Raw genomic sequence first — 17,708 nt, forward strand, 5'->3', positions numbered from 1 at the left:
TTTTTTTTAAGAGAGGTGTCTAGGGCTGGCTGATGACATGGTAGTTAAGGGCGTTGTACTCCCAACATGGCTGGCCATGGTTTGAGTCCCAGACCTGGCGGCTTGCCTTCTCACTTTCCCTTTCTTGCTCTCTCTGTCTCTCTCTGGTCAAATTAAAATTAGTAGATAAATAAATAAATAAATGTTAAATGAAATAATTCTTAAAAAAGAATGGGGAGAAGTTTCTGCTGTAGGGCGCATGCCCTCATCGGAAAGAGAAACAGAAAGCGAGAAGTCACCCTCTGGGAGGATGGCCATTCTGCAATCTCTCCTCTTCCATTGTCTTCTCAGGATCTTGGGCACACATGCACATGCACCCAGTGTGATTTTAAGCCGCCAGGTCTGGGACTCAAATCACAGTTGACTACGTGGGAGTCCAGCAACGTAACCATTACACCATCTGCTGGTCCTAAAATCAGTAGATTTCTAATACTGATTGTACCTATCCTTTTGTTTGTTTGTTTAGAATTATTTTATTGAACTTTATTTATTTATTTTAATTTGACCAGAGAGGGACAGAGAGAGAAAGAGAAGGGGAAAGTGAGAAAGCCAGGTCCAGGACTTCAGCCTCGGTCAGCCATGCAGGAGTTCAGCACTCTTAACCACCATGCCACCTGCCAGCCCCAGTACCTGTTCTTTTAATTCCTAACATTATTCAGAACTTCTCTTTATCTCAATTGTCTCATTAAAAAAGTTTATTTTATAATTATCTTCTAAGATCTAACTTTTGGCTTGTTGACACTTTCTACTGAATCTTCATTTTCTCTCTTTAATTTCTGCTCTTACCTTGACCAGTTCCATCCTTCTGTTGTTTTTGCTTTATTCTGTTACTCTTTTCCCAACAGTTTAGCTCGTAAATTTTCTCCACCGAGATAAAATTCATAAACCATAAAACTTACCATTTTAAAGTTTAGAATTAGGGACCAGCAGTAGCGTAATGGCTATGCTACTGGACTCCCATGTAGTCAACCTTGGTTCGAGTCCTGGACCCAGTGGCTTAAACTCACACCGGGCAGGTGTGCATGTATGCCCAAGATCCTGAGAAGGGATTGTGGTGTGGTCATCCCCCCTGGGGGGTGATTTCTTGCTTTCTATCGCTCTCTCTCTCTCTCTGTCTTTCTGGCGAGCGCACGTGCCCTGTAGCAAAAACCTCTCAAAAAATAAAAATAAAAATAAATAAATAAGGTATAGAATTCAGAGGGTATTTTTCAGGGGAAGGGTTTTATAACTGTGAGTATTAACAATATTACCTTTGTTTTTTGTTCCATTTGAATTTTGGCGTTTTATTTTTATAAATGTATTTATTTATTTATAGTTTGTTATAGGGCACATGCAGTCACCAGAGAGAGAAAGAATGGGAAATTACCCCCCACCACCACCACCAAGGGGATGGTCCCTCTCCAATCCCTCCTTCTCCTTTCCCCTCTCAGGACTTTGAGCATGTCTACACGTGTGCCCAGGATATTTCTCAAGTCACTGGTTCTGGAACTCAAATTGTCAAGTTGGCCATGGGGTTCCAGCCACCTTAACCCCTGTACCACCTTCTGGTCTATTTGTTTTTATTTTTTAGTTTTTAGTTTCAGGTTCTTTTCTTTTTTTTTTTTTTTTTTTAAGAGGTTTTTGGTATAGGACGCATGCACTCGCCAAAAAGAGAGAGACAGAGACAGAAAGCGGGAAATCAAAAAAAAAAAAACAGAGAGAGACAGAGACAGAAAGCAAGACAGACACTCCGCAATCCCTTCTTTTTCATTCTCCTCTCGGGATCTTGGGCACACATGCACACGGCGTGAGTTTAAGCCACCAGGTCTGGGACTCAAACTGGAGTCGACTACATACATGGGAGTCCAGCGACATAGCCATTGCGCCAACTGCTGGTCCCTATTTTCTATTTTTTTTTAAAGACAAGTCTGTCTCCCTATGTCACAATCCTCCTGCCTCGGTCACAGCTGAGACTATAGGCACACACCACTAGTGCCCAACTCTGACAGTCTGGCTATGTTGTTAGCCAGAAGCTTGGGATCCTCCTGCCTCGGCCCTGAGGCCCTGGGGTTCCAGGTTCACACCACCACCATGCCTGGCCTTTAGGTCAGACAGAGAATCAAAACTGCTTCCTATGTGGTCCCAGCCTGTGGAGACGGCACCTTAGCAGCATATGACACTACAGCTGGGCCAATTTGCTCTTTCATTCTGGCAAAACACACAACATAAAATTTAGCATTTTAAACAGTTTTAAGGTATGTCATTCAATAGCATTAAGTATATTCACAATATTGTACCACCATCACCACCACTTCCAAAATGATGTCATCAGCCCAAACAGAAGCTGCACCTAATGAACGACATCTTGTTTTCCTCTTCCCCCAGCCCCCGGCAAATTCTCTCCCATTTTCTGTCTGTAAATTTGCCTATTCTAGATACCTTTGATGGGCGGAACCATACAACATGTGTCCTTCTGTGTCTTGCTTGTTTTGCTTCCTGTGATATTTTCAAGATCCATCCATACTGTAACAAGTATCAGAATTCCATTCCTTTGCAAGGTGAGCAGTACTTCGCGGTATACATGTACCAGATTGTGTCTGTCCATTCCTCTGTAGAGGGGCATTTGAGTGGCTTCTCCCTTCTGCTTCTTCTAAATAATGCTGCTGTGAACATGGATGTGCAAATATCTGTTTGAGTCCCTGCTTCCCATCCTCTTGGGTATGTACCCAGAAGTGGATCTGCTGGATCACAGAGTAATTCTATGTTCTAACTTGTTGAGGACCTGTCACATTGTTTCCCACAGTGGTTGCACCATTTTACATTCCTACGGGCAATGCACAAATGCTCCGGCTTATCTACACGCTCATCAACACTTATCTCCCTTTTTTTATTTTGCTGTTTTATGTTCTAACAACTATCTTAATGTGAAATTGTATCTCATTGTGGTTTTTATTTGCACTTCCCTAATGACTGGCAATGTTGGATATCTTTTCATGTGCTTATTTCCATTCACAATACCTTCTTTGGAGTAATATCTATTCAAGTCCTTCGCCCATTTTTAAAGCGGGTTGCTTGTGGTATTAGTATTGCTGTTGTTGAATTGTAGAACTTCTTCATATATTCTGCATATTAATTCTTTCTTACATATTAATTATTTATCATACATATGATTCGCAGATATTCTATGTCATTCTATGGGATGTCTTTGGTCTTGATAGTGTCCTTAGATGTACAAATGTTTTTCATCTTTTTTTTCAAATGTTTTTAATCTTGATGAGGTCCAATTTATCTATTTTTCCTTTTGTTTCCTGTTTTTAATGCAATATCAAAGAATCCATTACCAAACTCAAAGTCATGAGTATTTACCCCATGTTTTTTTCCAAGAATTTGAGCTCTTATAGATTGCTGATCCACTTTGAGTTCATTTTGATATATAGTGTGAAGTGAAGGTTCAGCTTCACTCCCTTGCATGTGGATATCAAATTGTCTCAACACGTTTATTGAAAAGACTATTATTTCCTCATTGAATAAACTTGGTACCCTGGTCAAAAAATTAATTGACCTGCAACCAGCAGGTGACACGGTGTGTTGAGACTCTGTGCTCCCACGTGGCCGACCGCAGTTTGAGTCCCAGACCTCCCTCCCTCTCTCTCTCTCTCTCTCTCTGTATGTGTGTCTCTTTCTGGTGAGTGCACATGCCCTGTAGCACACTTAAAAATAATAACAATGATAAATAAAATTAAATAAATAATTCTTTTTTAAAAATTTAATTGGTTCAGCCGAGCTGCAGTAGTATGCACTGGTTGACGCCACTATTGAGCTGGCTGAGGCCACATGAGAGTCTGGGTTAGATTCCCGGCCCACTCTAAAAGTAGGGTGTGGAGGCACATTCCTGTAGTCCCAGCTACTCAACAGACTGAGGCAGGAGGATCGTGAATTCATGGCCAGCGTGGAAAGGAAGCATAGTGAGACCCTGTCTGAAAGAGTTGGACATTGTGATACAAACCTGTAGTCTCAGCTACTCAGGAAGCTGGGCAGAAGCATCACTTGTTGTAGCAAGACTCTGCCTTTAAAATCAAACACCGACCATAGATAATTTGGAGTTATCTCTAGATTCTCAAGTCTATTCCATTAGTCTAGCCTTATGTCTGTCCTTACACCAGTATGCCACACTGTTTTGTTACTGTATCACTGTTTCAAGTTTTGAAGTCAAAGTAAAAAGTCCAACTTTGTTCTTCATTTCCAGTATTGTTTTGGCTATTTCAGACCCCCTACACATACATATGAATTTGAGGATCTCCTTTTACATTTTTGTAAAGAAAAAAAAGGGGGGGGGCTACTGAAACTTTCACAGGGATTGCACTGAACCTGTAGACAGCTTCAGAGGATATTACTATCTTAACAATATGAACTCTTCTTATCCATAAACATAGGATGTCTTTCTATTTATTTTAGTTTTAATTTTTTTTTTTGAGAGGTTTTTGCTATAGGGTACATACGCTCACCAGAAAGATAGAAAGAGAAGACAGACAGAAAGTGAGAAATCATCCCCCAGGGGAAATGGCCACACCACAATCCCTTCTCCTCCATCTCCTCTTGGGATCTTGGGCATGCACACACATGTGCCCAGCATGAGTTTAAGCCACCAGGTCCAGGACTCGAACCATGGTCGACTACATGAGAGTCTAGCGACATAGCCATTGTGCCAACTGATGGTCCTGGTTTTTAATTTCTTTTTTTTTTTTTTTGAGAGGTTTTTCACTATAGGGCACGTGAGCTCGCCAGACAGACAGAGACAGGGAGACAGAAAGCGAGAAATCACCCCCCAGGGGGGATGGTCACGCCGCAATCCCTTCTCCATTCTCCTCTCGGGATCTTGGGCACACACGCACACGCACCTGGCGTGAGTTTTAAGCCACCGGTTCCGGGACGCGAACCACGGTCGACTACATGGGAGTCCAGCAACATAGCCATTATGCTAACTGCTGGTTCCCAATTTCTTTAAGCAATGTTTTATACTACTTCTCACTATTCACATCTTTACCTCCTTAGTTAAATTTATTCCTAGGTATTTTCTTCTTTTGGATACTATCATAAATGGAATTTTTAAAATTTCCTTTGCATTTTTCACTCTGGGGGGATCACCATGCCACAGTCCCTTCTCTTCTATTCTCCTCTCTGGATTTTGGACATGCACATATATGTGCCAGGTATGTTTTCCAAGTAACCAGGTCTGACTCAAACCATGCAATTGGCCATGTGGGATCCAGCTGCCTTAAACACCACACTACCAGCTAGCCCAACTCTAAGTGATTTTATTATTGATTTTGTATCTTGCAACTTGTTTAATAGGTCTAATTGTGTTCGTGTTTGTGTGTGAGTGTATGTGTGCTTGTTCTGCAGAATTTTCTATATATAAAATCAAATCATCTGAATATAGACTTTTATGTCTTCCTTTCTAGGCTGGATGCCATTTATTTCTTTTTCTTGCCTAATTATTGTGACCAGAACTTCCAATACTGGATAGCAATGAAAGCAGACTCTTTGTCTTGCTTATGATCATAGAGGGAAAGCTTTCAGGCTTCACAACTGAGTATGTTAGGTTTTCTCATAAAAGTCCTTACCAGGTTAAGAAACTTCCTTTCTTCTCCTAATTTGTTTTGTTGTTGTTTTTAATCATGAGAGGGTGCTGGATTTCAAGTGAGATGCACCAACTGAAATGATCATGTGGGGTTTTTTTTCCCTTCATTCTATTGGAGTATTACATTGATTTTTATATTTTGAATCACTCTTCTGATGCTTGCATGAATCACACTTGGTCATGGTGCATAATCCTTTTAATATGCTGCTGGATCCTGTAGGTTAGATCTCAAGAAGGGCATTTGCAACTATGTTCGTAACATCTTTGTCTGTAGATTTCTTAGGCTGTCTTTGTCTGGCTTTAGTGTCAGAGCAGTCTGGGTTCATGGGATGAGCTCAGAAGTGTTTCCTCCTCTTGTATTTTCTGATAGAGTTTGAGTGTGTTGGTGTTAATCCTTCATTAAATCATTGGAAGATAGGCCAGCAGGTGGTGTGGTGGTTAGGGCAGCTGGATCCCACGTGGCCAAGTGCATTATTTGAGTTCCAGACCCTGCCCTTGAAAAAACACGCTGGGCATGTGTACATGCATGTCCAAACTCCTGAAAAGTGGGAGACCTGGAGGAGAAAGGGTGACCATTCCCCACGGGAGGTCCTTTCTCACTTTCTTGTTTGTTCTCTACATCTGTCTCTCTCTGTCATGTACATGCATGCTTTGGCAAAATTTTTCTTGAAAAATCATTGCTAGAATTCACCAGTGAGGTCATATGGTTCTGTACTCTTCTTTGTTGGAAGGTTTTTGATTATTGATTCAATCTCTTGTTACAGGTCTGTTCCAGCAGGTCTGTTTTCTGTTTCTTATTTAGTCACTTTGGTAGTTTATTGTCCATTTCATCTAGATTACCTAATTTGTTGGCATACAATTATTTGTAGTACTCTCCTATAATCCTTTGTATTTCTATAAAGTCAGTAATAATGTCTCAATTTTTGTTTCTGACAGTAATTTGAGATTTGAGTCTCCTCATATTTTTTTCTAGTCAAAATCACTAAAAGCTTGTCAGTTTTGTTAATCTCAAAAAAATGTTTGGGGGATGGCAGGTGGTGTGGTGTTTAAGGTGTTGGACTCCCATATGGCTGACCGTGGTTCAAGTCCTGGACCTGGTGGCTTGCTTTCTCATTTTCCTTCTCTCTCTCTGGTCAAATAATGATAATAAAAACAAAATAAATGACTTTTTAAAATTAAGTTTTGATGTTGTTGGTTTTCTCTATTTTTTTCTCTACTTTAAGTTTACCTCGCTTTAATCTTTTATTTTCTTCCTCCCGCTAGCTTTGGGCTTAGTCTTTTCTTTCTCTACTTCCTTAAGGTGCGAAATTAGGTTAATTACTTGAGACCTGTCTTCTTTTCTAATGTAAACATTTATAAGTATAAATTTCCCTCTGATAATTTCTTTCGCTACATCCTGTAAGTTTTGTGATACTGTGTTCTCCTTTTATTTCATCTGACTTTCTAATTTCCCTTGTAATTTTTTCTTTGACCCATTGGTTGTTAAGACTATTTAATTTACACATATTGAAAAAATGCCCAGTTTTCCCTATTACTGGTTTCTAGTTTTAGTCCGTCACTGTCAGAGAAGATACTTTGTGTGATTTCAGTATTCTTAAATTTATTGGATCTGTTTAAGCTTCATATGTATCCTGGAGAATGCTCCATATGTACTAGAGAAAAACTGTCCTAACTTCTTGAAGAATTGACCTTTTTACCACTATATAATGTCCTTGTCTCTTGTAACAATTATTGCTTTAATGTTCATTTTGTCTGATTTTAGTATAACCACTCCAGCTCTCTTGATTTCTGTTTGTATGGAATATCTATCCCCACCTTTACACTTTCAACCTTCTTGTATATTTGGATCTAAAATAAGTCTTCTGGACTCATGGCCTGGTGGTGAGTAAGATCTCACATAACTGACCATGCAGTTTGAATCCCAGTCCTGACAGCTTGAAAAACATACCCAACATGTGTGCCTACATGCCCAAATCCCAGCAGAATGGAGAAATGCACAGGAAGGGGTTCCAGTGTGACCAGGGAGTGCTTTCATTCTCTCAATCTCTCGCTCTCTCTGTGTCTTCAGTGAGTATACATGTGCTCTGCAAACTAAAAAAATACATAGAATCTTAGCTAGTCAATGGTTAAGGCAGACGGATCCCATATGGCTAACTGTGTAGTTCAAGTCCCAGATGGGGCAGCTTGAAAAATACAGCAAGTGTGTATAAGGGGGTTCATGGGATGAGCTCAGAAGTGTTTCCTCCTCTTCTATTTTCTGATAGCGTTTGAGTGTTGGTGTTAATCCTTCATTAAATCATTGAAAGATAGACCAGCAGGTGGTGTGGTGGTTAGGGCAGCTGGATCCCACATGTCCAAGTGCATGAGAAAGGATGACCATTCCCCTTGGGAGGTGTTTTCTCACTTTCTCTCTCATTCTCTAGCTGTCTCTGTCATGTGTATACATCATTTGGCAAAAAACTTTTTTGAAAAATCATTGATAGAATTCGTGCCCAAAGTCCCAAGAGGAGAATGGAGAAGAGGTTGGGACATGGCCATCCCCCCAAGGGGTGTTGCTTTTTCACTTTCCCATTCTCTCTCTCTGTTTCTCCAGTGAGCACATGAGCCCTATAGCAAAATTTTAAAACAAATAGTCCTGGGACCAGCAGATGGCATAGTTACATTGCTGGACTCCCACCTGGCCAACTGCAGTATGAGTCCCAAATCTGGTGGCTTGAAACTCATATCGGGCACATATATGTGCATGCCCACAATCCCAAGAGAAGACTGGAGGAGAAGGGATTGTGGCATGGCTTTCTGTCTCTGTCTCTCTGGAGAATGCATGCACCCTACAGCAAAAATCTCTTTCTTAAAAACACAAATAAATAAAAATAGTCATTGTGGCCAGCATATAGTAGGTTTTTAAAATCCATTCTGCCAGTGTCTGTCTTTGAACTGTAGTCTTTAATCCATCTATATTTTTTTTTCTTTCCTTTCTAGAGAGGTTTTTGCTATAGGGCTCACACACTTGCTGGAAAGACAGACATAAAGTGAGAAGTCACCCCCAGGGGGATAGCCATGCTGTAATCCCTTCTACTTGTCTCCTTTCAGGATTTTGGGCATGCACACACATGCACCTCGTGTGAGGTTTAAAGCCACCAGGTCCAGGGCTGGAACCACAGTCAACTACATGGGAGTCCAGCAATGTAACCATTTCACCATCCATTGGTCCCTAATCCATCTACACTTAAAGCAATTAGTGATGGATAAAGGACACACATATGACATTTTGCTATTTTTTAAGAATTATTTTGTTATTTAATTAGTTTTAATTTGACCAGAGAAAGACAGAGAGAAAGGAAAAGTGAGAAAGTAACCCGCCAGGTCCAGGACTCGAACTGCAGTCAGCCCTGTGGGAGTTTAGCACCTTAACCACCATATCACCTGCTGGCCCCCTATTTGTTTTCTATATATCATATATTTTTGTTCCTCAACTCCTCTATGACTGCTTTTGTGTGCTCTCTTTAATGGATCTTCTCCTAGTGTACCATTTTGATTCCTTTCTCATTTCATTTTCTGTATAGTTTTGGGTTATTCACTTAGTGGTTACTCTTGGGATTACAATTAACCTCTTAAACTTGTAACAATTTATTTTAAACTAATACAACCTTAGCTTCCAATATAACGACTCTCCTTCTATATAGCTCCATCTCTTCCCTTTGTTTTTATTGTTACGACTTACATTTTTATACACCATGTACCCATTAAACTAATTATTATTCTGTGCAGGTTTTTATTTTTCTGCTATAGGGTATGTGCATTCACCAGAGATAGAGGGAGAGAGGGGAAAGTGAGAAACCACCCTCAAGGGGGATGTCCACATCAGTCTCTTTTCCTTTCTCCTCTAGGGATTCAGGGCAAGCACGCGCACGTGCCCAGCTTCTTTGTCAAGCCTCTGGGTTCAGGACTCAGACCACAAAGTTGACCATGTGGGATCCAGCACCTTAACCTCCATGCCATCAGTTGGCTGGTATGCAGGTATTTTAAATTACATTAAAAAAAAAAAAAAAAAAAAAAAAAACCACAGTTAATGACCAAAAATATTTTTATCATACAGCTTAAAGTTACCACCCTATTTCACTTCCACCTAAAAGACTACCTTTTGCATTTCTTTGAGGGCACGTACACTAGCAACAAACCCCCTCACTTTTGTCATCAGTAATGATTTAATTTCTCCTTAATTTTTGAGAACAATTTTGCCAGAGACAGAATTCCTGGTGGACAGTATTTTTCTTTAAATATTTTAACATCATTTCACTGCCTTCTGGTCTCCCTAATTTCTGATATGAATTCAGCTATTAATCTTATTGATGCTCATTGAATGTAACAAGTATACCTTTTGCTGCTTCCACGGTTCTGTTTTTAGCTTTTGACGGTTTGATTATCGGCTTGAGGTCCTGAATGATACCAGGTTGTCAGGAAAGTCATGACGCATTTTCGCATACAGAGTCATTAAAAAATACATCATGACTTTTCCGAAGACCCAATGTGCCTTAAAGTGGATTTCTTTTACTTTCTTCTTTTGGGAGTTTGTTAGGATTCTTGAACGTGTATATTCGTATCTTTCATCTAATGCGAGAATGCTTTTTGACCATTATTTCTTCAAATATTATTCCTGCCTCTTTTCTCTGTCCTCTCCTCCTGAAACGTCTATTATGTCTATGCTTGGTGGGGTCCCCCAGGTCTCTTAGGCTTTGTTCATTTTTCTTTCTGCTTCTCATACTGAATAAATACAACTGACCTTTCTTTAGGTTTACTGATTCTTTCTTGTACATGCTACTGAATTCCTCTAGTTAATGTTTCATTTTAGTTATTGTACTTTTCAACTCCAGAATTAATGTTTGGTCCTTTTTATAATTTTTATCTCTTTATTGATAGTCTCTATTAATTGAGATAGTGTTCTCCTAGTTTCCTTTATTTCTTTTTTTTTTGGGGGGGGGAGGGGAGAGATTTTTGCTACAGGGCACGTGTGCTCTCCAGAAAGACAGAGACACACAGAGAGACAGAAAATAAGAAATCACCCCCCAGGGGGGATGGCCACGCCACAATCCCTTCTCCTCCATTCTCCTTAGGATCTTGGGCATGCACGCACATGCACCTGGCATGAGTTTAAGCCACCGGGTCCGGGACTCAAACCGTGGTCGACTACATCGGAGTTCGGCGACATAGCCATTACACTAACTGCTGGTCCCAGTTTCCTTTATTTCTTTTAGCATGTTTAATACAATCAACTTAAATACTTTGCCTAGGAATTCCAATGTCTGTGCTTCCACAGGGGCAGTTTCTGTTCATTTTCCCCTCTGCATAAGCCAATTCTTTGCATGTTTAATATTTTCTTGAAAATTGGACATGTTAAATATTATGATGTGGTAGCTCTGGAAATTAGAATCTTCTCCCTCTTCATGGTTTGTTTTGGTGCTTTCTGTGAAGGTCGGCAGGTGGCATGGTGGTTAAAGGTGTTGGATTCTCGTATGACTGTCCATGGTTTGTTTTGGTGCTTTCTGTGAAGGTCGGCAGGTGGCATGGTGGTTAAAGGTGTTGGATTCTCGTATGACTGTCCATGGTTTGTTTTGGTGCTTTCTGTGAAGGTCGGCAGGTGGCATGGTGGTTAAAGGTGTTGGATTCTCGTATGACTGTCCATGGTTTGTTTTGGTGCTTTCTGTGAAGGTCGGCAGGTGGCATGGTGGTTAAAGGTGTTGGATTCTCGTATGACTGTCCATGGTTTGTTTTGGTGCTTTCTGTGAAGGTCGGCAGGTGGCATGGTGGTTAAAGGTGTTGGATTCTCGTATGACTGTCCATGGTTTGTTTTGGTGCTTTCTGTGAAGGTCGGCAGGTGGCATGGTGGTTAAAGGTGTTGGATTCTCGTATGACTGTCCATGGTTTGTTTTGGTGCTTTCTGTGAAGGTCGGCAGGTGGCATGGTGGTTAAAGGTGTTGGATTCTCGTATGACTGTCCATGGTTTGTTTTGGTGCTTTCTGTGAAGGTCGGCAGGTGGCATGGTGGTTAAAGGTGTTGGATTCTCGTATGACTGTCCATGGTTTGTTTTGGTGCTTTCTGTGAAGGTCGGCAGGTGGCATGGTGGTTAAAGGTGTTGGATTCTCGTATGACTGTCCATGGTTTGTTTTGGTGCTTTCTGTGAAGGTCGGCAGGTGGCATGGTGGTTAAAGGTGTTGGATTCTCGTATGACTGTCCATGGTTTGTTTTGGTGCTTTCTGTGAAGGTCGGCAGGTGGCATGGTGGTTAAAGACGCTGTTGCTTTCTGAGGAAAGGATAGTTGCTTATTCAGTGAGTTTTCTAAACTTTGTTTTTTCTGTTTTTGTTTTTAGTTTGCTGTAGGGCACATGCCCTCTGGAGAAAGACAGAGAGAGCAAGTGACAGACTGGCTCTGGATTGAAGCGCTCATCCAATGCTTAGCCAAATCATTTACCCTCTGAAGAAAGACAAGAGAGAGCAAGTGACAAAACCCCACCCCCCACCCCGACAGGGTAGGATGGCCATGTCTCAATTCCTCCTCCTCTATTATCTTTTCGGGAATTTTTTTAAAAAGAGTTATTTATTTTGGGGAACCAGCAGTTAGCGTAATGGCTATGTCGCTGGACTCCCACGTAGTCAACCACGGTTCGCGTCCCGGACCCGGTGGCTTAAACTCACGCCGGGCACGTGTGCATGCGTGCCCAAGATCCCGAGAGGAGAATGGAGAAGAAGGGATTGCAGCGTGACCATCCCCCCTGGGGGGTGATTTCTCGCTTGCTGTCTCTATGTCTCTCTCTGTCTGTCTGGCAAGCGCACGCGCCCTATAGCGAAAACCTCTCAAAAAAAAAAAAAAAGAGTTATTTATTTTTTAAAATTAAATAATTCTTATCCTTTGTTTCCTGCTTGCAATGAACCAAAAAATTGGCCAGAGGCAAAAGCTTGGGATCATCTCAGTTCTTTTCTAAGCCTCTGCCCTGCCTCGGACATGCATAGCTTTCTAAATCCCTCCCTATACATGGGAGCTACTCAATGCTCTAATTTCCCAAATAAGCCCTTTCAGACTTTTCTACCCAGGCTTTCACCATGACGATTGTTTGCCTCAACTATTATTTATAACTATTATTATTATTTTTTTTTTTTTTGAGAGGTTTTCGCTATAGGGCGCGTGCGCTTGCCAGACAGACAGAGAGAGACATAGAGACAGAAAGCGAGAAATCACCCCCCAGGGGGAATGGCCATGCTGCAATCCCTTCTTCTCCATTCTCCTCTCGGGATCTTGGGCACGCATGCACACGTGCCCGGCGTGAGATTAAGCCACCGGGTCCGGGACTCAAACCGCAGTCGACTACATGAGAGTCCAGCGACATAGCCATTACGCTAACTGCTGGTCTCTATTTATAACTATTATTAATTGCTTGCTTGCTTGTCTGCTCCAGGCAGCAGGGACATGTCCATGTGCCTTTAGATGCTTGTGAGAGATGCCCTCTTCATAGAGAGTTAGGTGAGACAAGGACACTTGCTTTCCATAAGTCAAACAGACCTCAGGGCCAGCAATCCTTTTTTTTTCAATCCTTTTTTTTTAATGTTTTTGTCACCATTGCTACTTCTGAGAACCCTATCAGGAATCTCTCTTTCTCTATATGTCCCTCTTATAGAAGAAATAAATATATTTTTTAAAAGTCCTACAACATTTTCTAAAATATAATGGGTAAAACAGAAGAAAAGAACCCATTTTGTCTGCTTACCTCAATCATTTTGAAGATGTGGTTTCTTATGTCATAACTAGTCCACAAGATAGAAACAAAGGCATTCATTGTGACGGTAGTAATCATAATTATGCGAAAGAAACGACTCATTATGACTTTCCTCATAAATGCCTGAAACTGTGCATCTTTCCTCCTGTCAAAAGTTGAATAAGAGAAACGGTTATCATACAATGGACCTGGCCCCTCCATACGATGCACACCTTTCTGTAGGGACAAGGGTCCCCTTTCCCCCTCCTGTGAGTGTACATTTTAAGTAGCAAGGAAACGCGGAATGAATGACCCCTGAAAGATGTATGAGGGCCACCCATGGTCTGTCACCACTCGTTCAGCCTCTCCTCACATCTCTGAAAAAGAATGGTCACCACTCTTTCTCAAGCAAAACAAAGCATCGTCTTTATGTACTCATTCAAAGTATTGACTGAGAAACCGCGACCTGCCGGGTGACAGAGGCCCTGGGTAAACAATGCGAGGCAAACTAAGTGTCATCAGTCTAGTGGGGAAAAAACGGTAACACATGATGACAATCCAAAGATGAAAAACTGAACACTTGGCTCTGGCAGGGCGACACTGCTCAGCAGGTGGGGACCACAGTGGAGGCTCGGGTTTGATTCTTGGTCCAACTGAGAGGCTGGGCGTGGTGGCACGTGCCTATCGTCCCAGCAACTTGCATAGGCTGAGGCAGGAGGATCGTAAGCTCAAGGCGGGCCTGGAAGACCCTGCCAGACTGTGCCTGAAAGTCTCAGGCATGGTGGCACCTGTAGTCCCACCTGAGGATCACATTATTGTAAGACACTGTCTTTAGCGAAAAAAAAAACTGAACATCCTAAGACAAAAATGTACACAGAGTCAACTTATGAAAGAAATACAAATGGCCAATAAACTTATTACCCAAAATGTTCAGGAACAATGTTCATTGGAAATGCAAAGTAAAGACCATTATTTTTGCTTCTAAAATTAGCAAAGAATTAATTAGACATGGTAATAGTTAATGTGGCAAGAGTGTGGTGTGACAGGACATTGTCATAAACTGCCAGAGGCAGGTAAAGTGGTCAGGTTTTCTGAAAACTTTTCAGAACGGTTCATAGCCTTTGACCCAAGCAATCTATTCCAAGAGAATACCACCAGAAATGCAGTGACATCCGCTAAAGATGTCTATCCCAGAATTATTTATAATACTGAGAACTCGAAAAGTCTGACAGAACAGCATATTCATCTCATTCAATACAGGTTAATTAACTTACGGCATATCCATCTCATTCAATACAAATAAAATATGTCTCTAAATTTTTCATGATTAAGAAAAATATTGGTGATCCACCAGACAGCAAAACATAAAACAAAAGCCATACGAAATGATCTGCTCAAAATGATTTCATCTGTGTAAATATTTGTAAAAAAAAAAGCAGGAAATTTGTCAAAATGTTGATAGTCTCTGCGTATGGGTAGTGAGGTAATAGAGGGTTTGGTTTTGGTTTGGGTTTTGCCTGTTTATTACATTTATCTGTGCTTTGTAATTTTTTCAAAGAATGTTCCTGTTAAATGTAACAAATGAACACATTCTCATGAGAGTAAAAAAATACAGAATGTGGGCCAGCAGGTGGCATGGAGGTTAAGGTCCTGGACTCCTGCATGGCCAGCTGTGTTTCAAGTCTTGGATCTGGCAGCTCGCTTTCTCACTTTCCCTTTCTCTCCCTCTCTGGTCAAATCAAAAAATAATAATAATACAAATGGAATTAAATAAATCATTCTTTACAGAAGATATATACTTTAATAACCTATAAAATCATAGTATGTAATTTTCATTAACTGTTTCAAGATGGGGACTATTACAATAAAAGAAAGAACCTTCAAATGATCTAACACAGGCCCAGTCTCTGTGACGCGGTCAATGGCGAACTATGCTGTCATGCTAGGAGCAATATGGCCAGGTTGTGGGTTCAGATCTTTGGTGCAGTTGACCTAAAACACCATGGGGTCTTGTGCACCTCAGCCAGAAACCTGAGGGAACGGGATCATGGTGGGACCAGACATGGTTGACAGAGCTCCTCTCTCTTTCATACATGCACACTCTTTTTTTTTTTTTCTTCTTTTTTTGGAGAGGTTTTTGCTATAGAGTGCGTGCGCTCGCCAGAAAGACAGAGAGAGACAGAGAGATAGAAAACGAGAAATCACCCCCCAGGGGGGATGGCCACGCCGCAATCCCTTCTCCTCCATTCTCCTCTCAGGATCTTGGGCATGCACGCCCATGTGCTCGGCATGAGTTTAAGCCACCGGGTCCAGGACTCGAACCGCGGTCGACTACATGGGAGTCCAGCAACATAGCCATTACGCTAACTGCTGGTCCCATACATGCACACTCTTATCATGAATAAAATAAATTTTTATAAAGTATCTAGCACACAGTAACAGATAGACAAAGACATGACTGGGGCAAACTAGTCATTCAGTCTACACATCAAGTAACAGTCAGCCGATCTCACCAGAAGCCAGATTGTCAAGGTCACACACCACAGTCTGGGAAGCAGATGAGTGTCTGTGTGAAGAGGCTGAGAGACCACCGATCCCCTGCCCTCACACTGCCATCTGCACACTTAACAAGCAATGGAGGTAGAGAACATTTACTTATACTTCTTGATTTTTTCATAGAGTTTCGTTGATGCATTTTCAAACAGCGAATGAGAAGCGGTTTTCGAGGAGTTATGGTGAAAGCCTTGCGACATTGTCCAAATTTTCAATTTCTATCCCTTGCTTTTATCATTCACCAGAAAATCTCTGCCTAGGGATTTCCTCTGTCTCTGGATTCCGAGAGGCAGTAGAGAGGGATCCATGAAGGGACTCCTTCCTTTATGAGGTCACTCTTGGGTGTTCTGTCACAGCCTGCAGGCCCCTGAAGGTGGGAACTTCCCAGCTGATCCACAGAGCATCTTCCTGAGGAGGCTGTGATTGCCCCAGTTCAACAATTGCATGATTACCCAGCAATCCTGGGGCTCTGGGGTAGAGCTAGGAGGTTACAGATATTCCAGGCACAAGCTCTCTTTTTCAGGAAATGCCCCCATATGATAGAAGACATTAATAGTGTGTTAGAAAAAGCCAAGGGTGGGGACCAGCAGGTAGCATAATGGTTATGTCACTGGACTCCCACATAGTCAACTGCTGTTCAAGTCTTAGACCTGGTGGCTTAAAACCCACACCAGGCATGTATGCGTGTATGCCCAAAATCCTGAGAGGAGACTGGAGGAGGAGGGATTATTGCATAACCATCCTCCCTGGGGGTGGGGGAGGTGATTTCTCACTTCCTATCTCTGTCTCTCCGGTGAGCACATGCGCCCTATGACCAAAATCTCTTAAAAGAAAAAAGCAAAAGCCAAGGGTCGTATGAGAGGAAAAAGTAAGTTCTCTGGGGTTCTAGAGGTGAGAAAACACATTCAGGGCACAGAAATGGAAACACACCAGAGGATAAGGAAGATTATGATGGGCTTGGGGCTAAAGCAAAAGAAACAGGAAGAGCAGAGATGGTAACATATGTTTTCTTAGTCTGTTGTGTGGGTGTAACAGAAATACCTGAGGTTGGGTGATTTACAAAGAAAAGACGTCCATTTGGCTCACAATTCTGGCAGCTGAAGAGGGCAGATCATGGGGCCAGCGTCTCATGCTACATCACAACATGGCTGAGAGCAGCAGCAGCTAAATGTGAAGGGACAGGACTCCAGGTAACCAGCTTGCTTTATAACTTGCTCTGTGCCTACTGAGAACTAGCTCCCTCCCAGAAGCCAACATAATTTATTAGAGGTCCACCCCCAGGTCCCAAGCACTTTCCACTGGGCCCCACCTCCCAGCCAGGTCCCATTTACTATCGAATTACAGCATGAGGTCTTTTTTGTTTTTTGTGTGCGTGTGTGTTTTTTTATAGACAGCTGCATATTTAACTTTTATTTGCATGCCTATTTTGACACGAATATTCAACAAATGGTAAAATCCTCGAAATCTACATATTTAACTTTTATTTACCTACTTTGTCAGTGATCTCAATATCCTGATGTAAGAGTAGGTTATTTCAGTGAAGGTATAAGTAAGCCATCTTCCACCATGTTGTCAAACAAATTAATCCAAGGCTTTGACTGTCCTGTCCTCTGTATCTGACTCTGGTATCACTTTCTTTGCTTTATATAATTTTGCTTTTGGTTTATAAGGAAGGGAAATTAGTTCTTTCTCACTATTGGTGTCACCAAGATCCTTTCTTCTCTTTGTTCTCTTAAAAGCTGAAAGATGCT

The 17,708-nt window shown here is 41.6% G+C and overlaps 1 protein-coding gene across 4 annotated transcripts in view; it reads right to left on the bottom strand.

Annotated features, from left to right (window-relative positions):
• The window catches only part of CATSPER3 (cation channel sperm associated 3), a 38,082-nt gene extending 21,568 nt beyond the window's left edge, over positions 1-16,514 (bottom strand). For 3 of the 4 annotated variants that reach the window (XM_006166844.2, XM_027767653.1, XM_027767654.1), the window contains exons 1-2: positions 16,060-16,514; positions 13,417-13,570 (exon numbers count right to left, since the gene is read on the bottom strand). In XM_006166844.2, coding sequence (XP_006166906.1) covers positions 13,417-13,570; positions 16,060-16,157 — 252 coding nt within the window. In that variant the 5' untranslated portion in view covers positions 16,158-16,514. Of the gene's footprint in view, positions 1-13,416; positions 13,571-15,917; positions 16,015-16,059 lie in introns of those variants that run through there. The other variant, XM_006166845.3, reaches the window with a different exon arrangement.
• Positions 16,515-17,708: the final 1,194 nt, after the last annotated feature.

This window comes from Tupaia chinensis, unplaced genomic scaffold, assembly GCF_000334495.1.
Source record: "Tupaia chinensis unplaced genomic scaffold, TupChi_1.0 Scaffold144346_1, whole genome shotgun sequence".
NCBI classification, from domain to species: domain Eukaryota; kingdom Metazoa; phylum Chordata; class Mammalia; order Scandentia; family Tupaiidae; genus Tupaia; species Tupaia belangeri.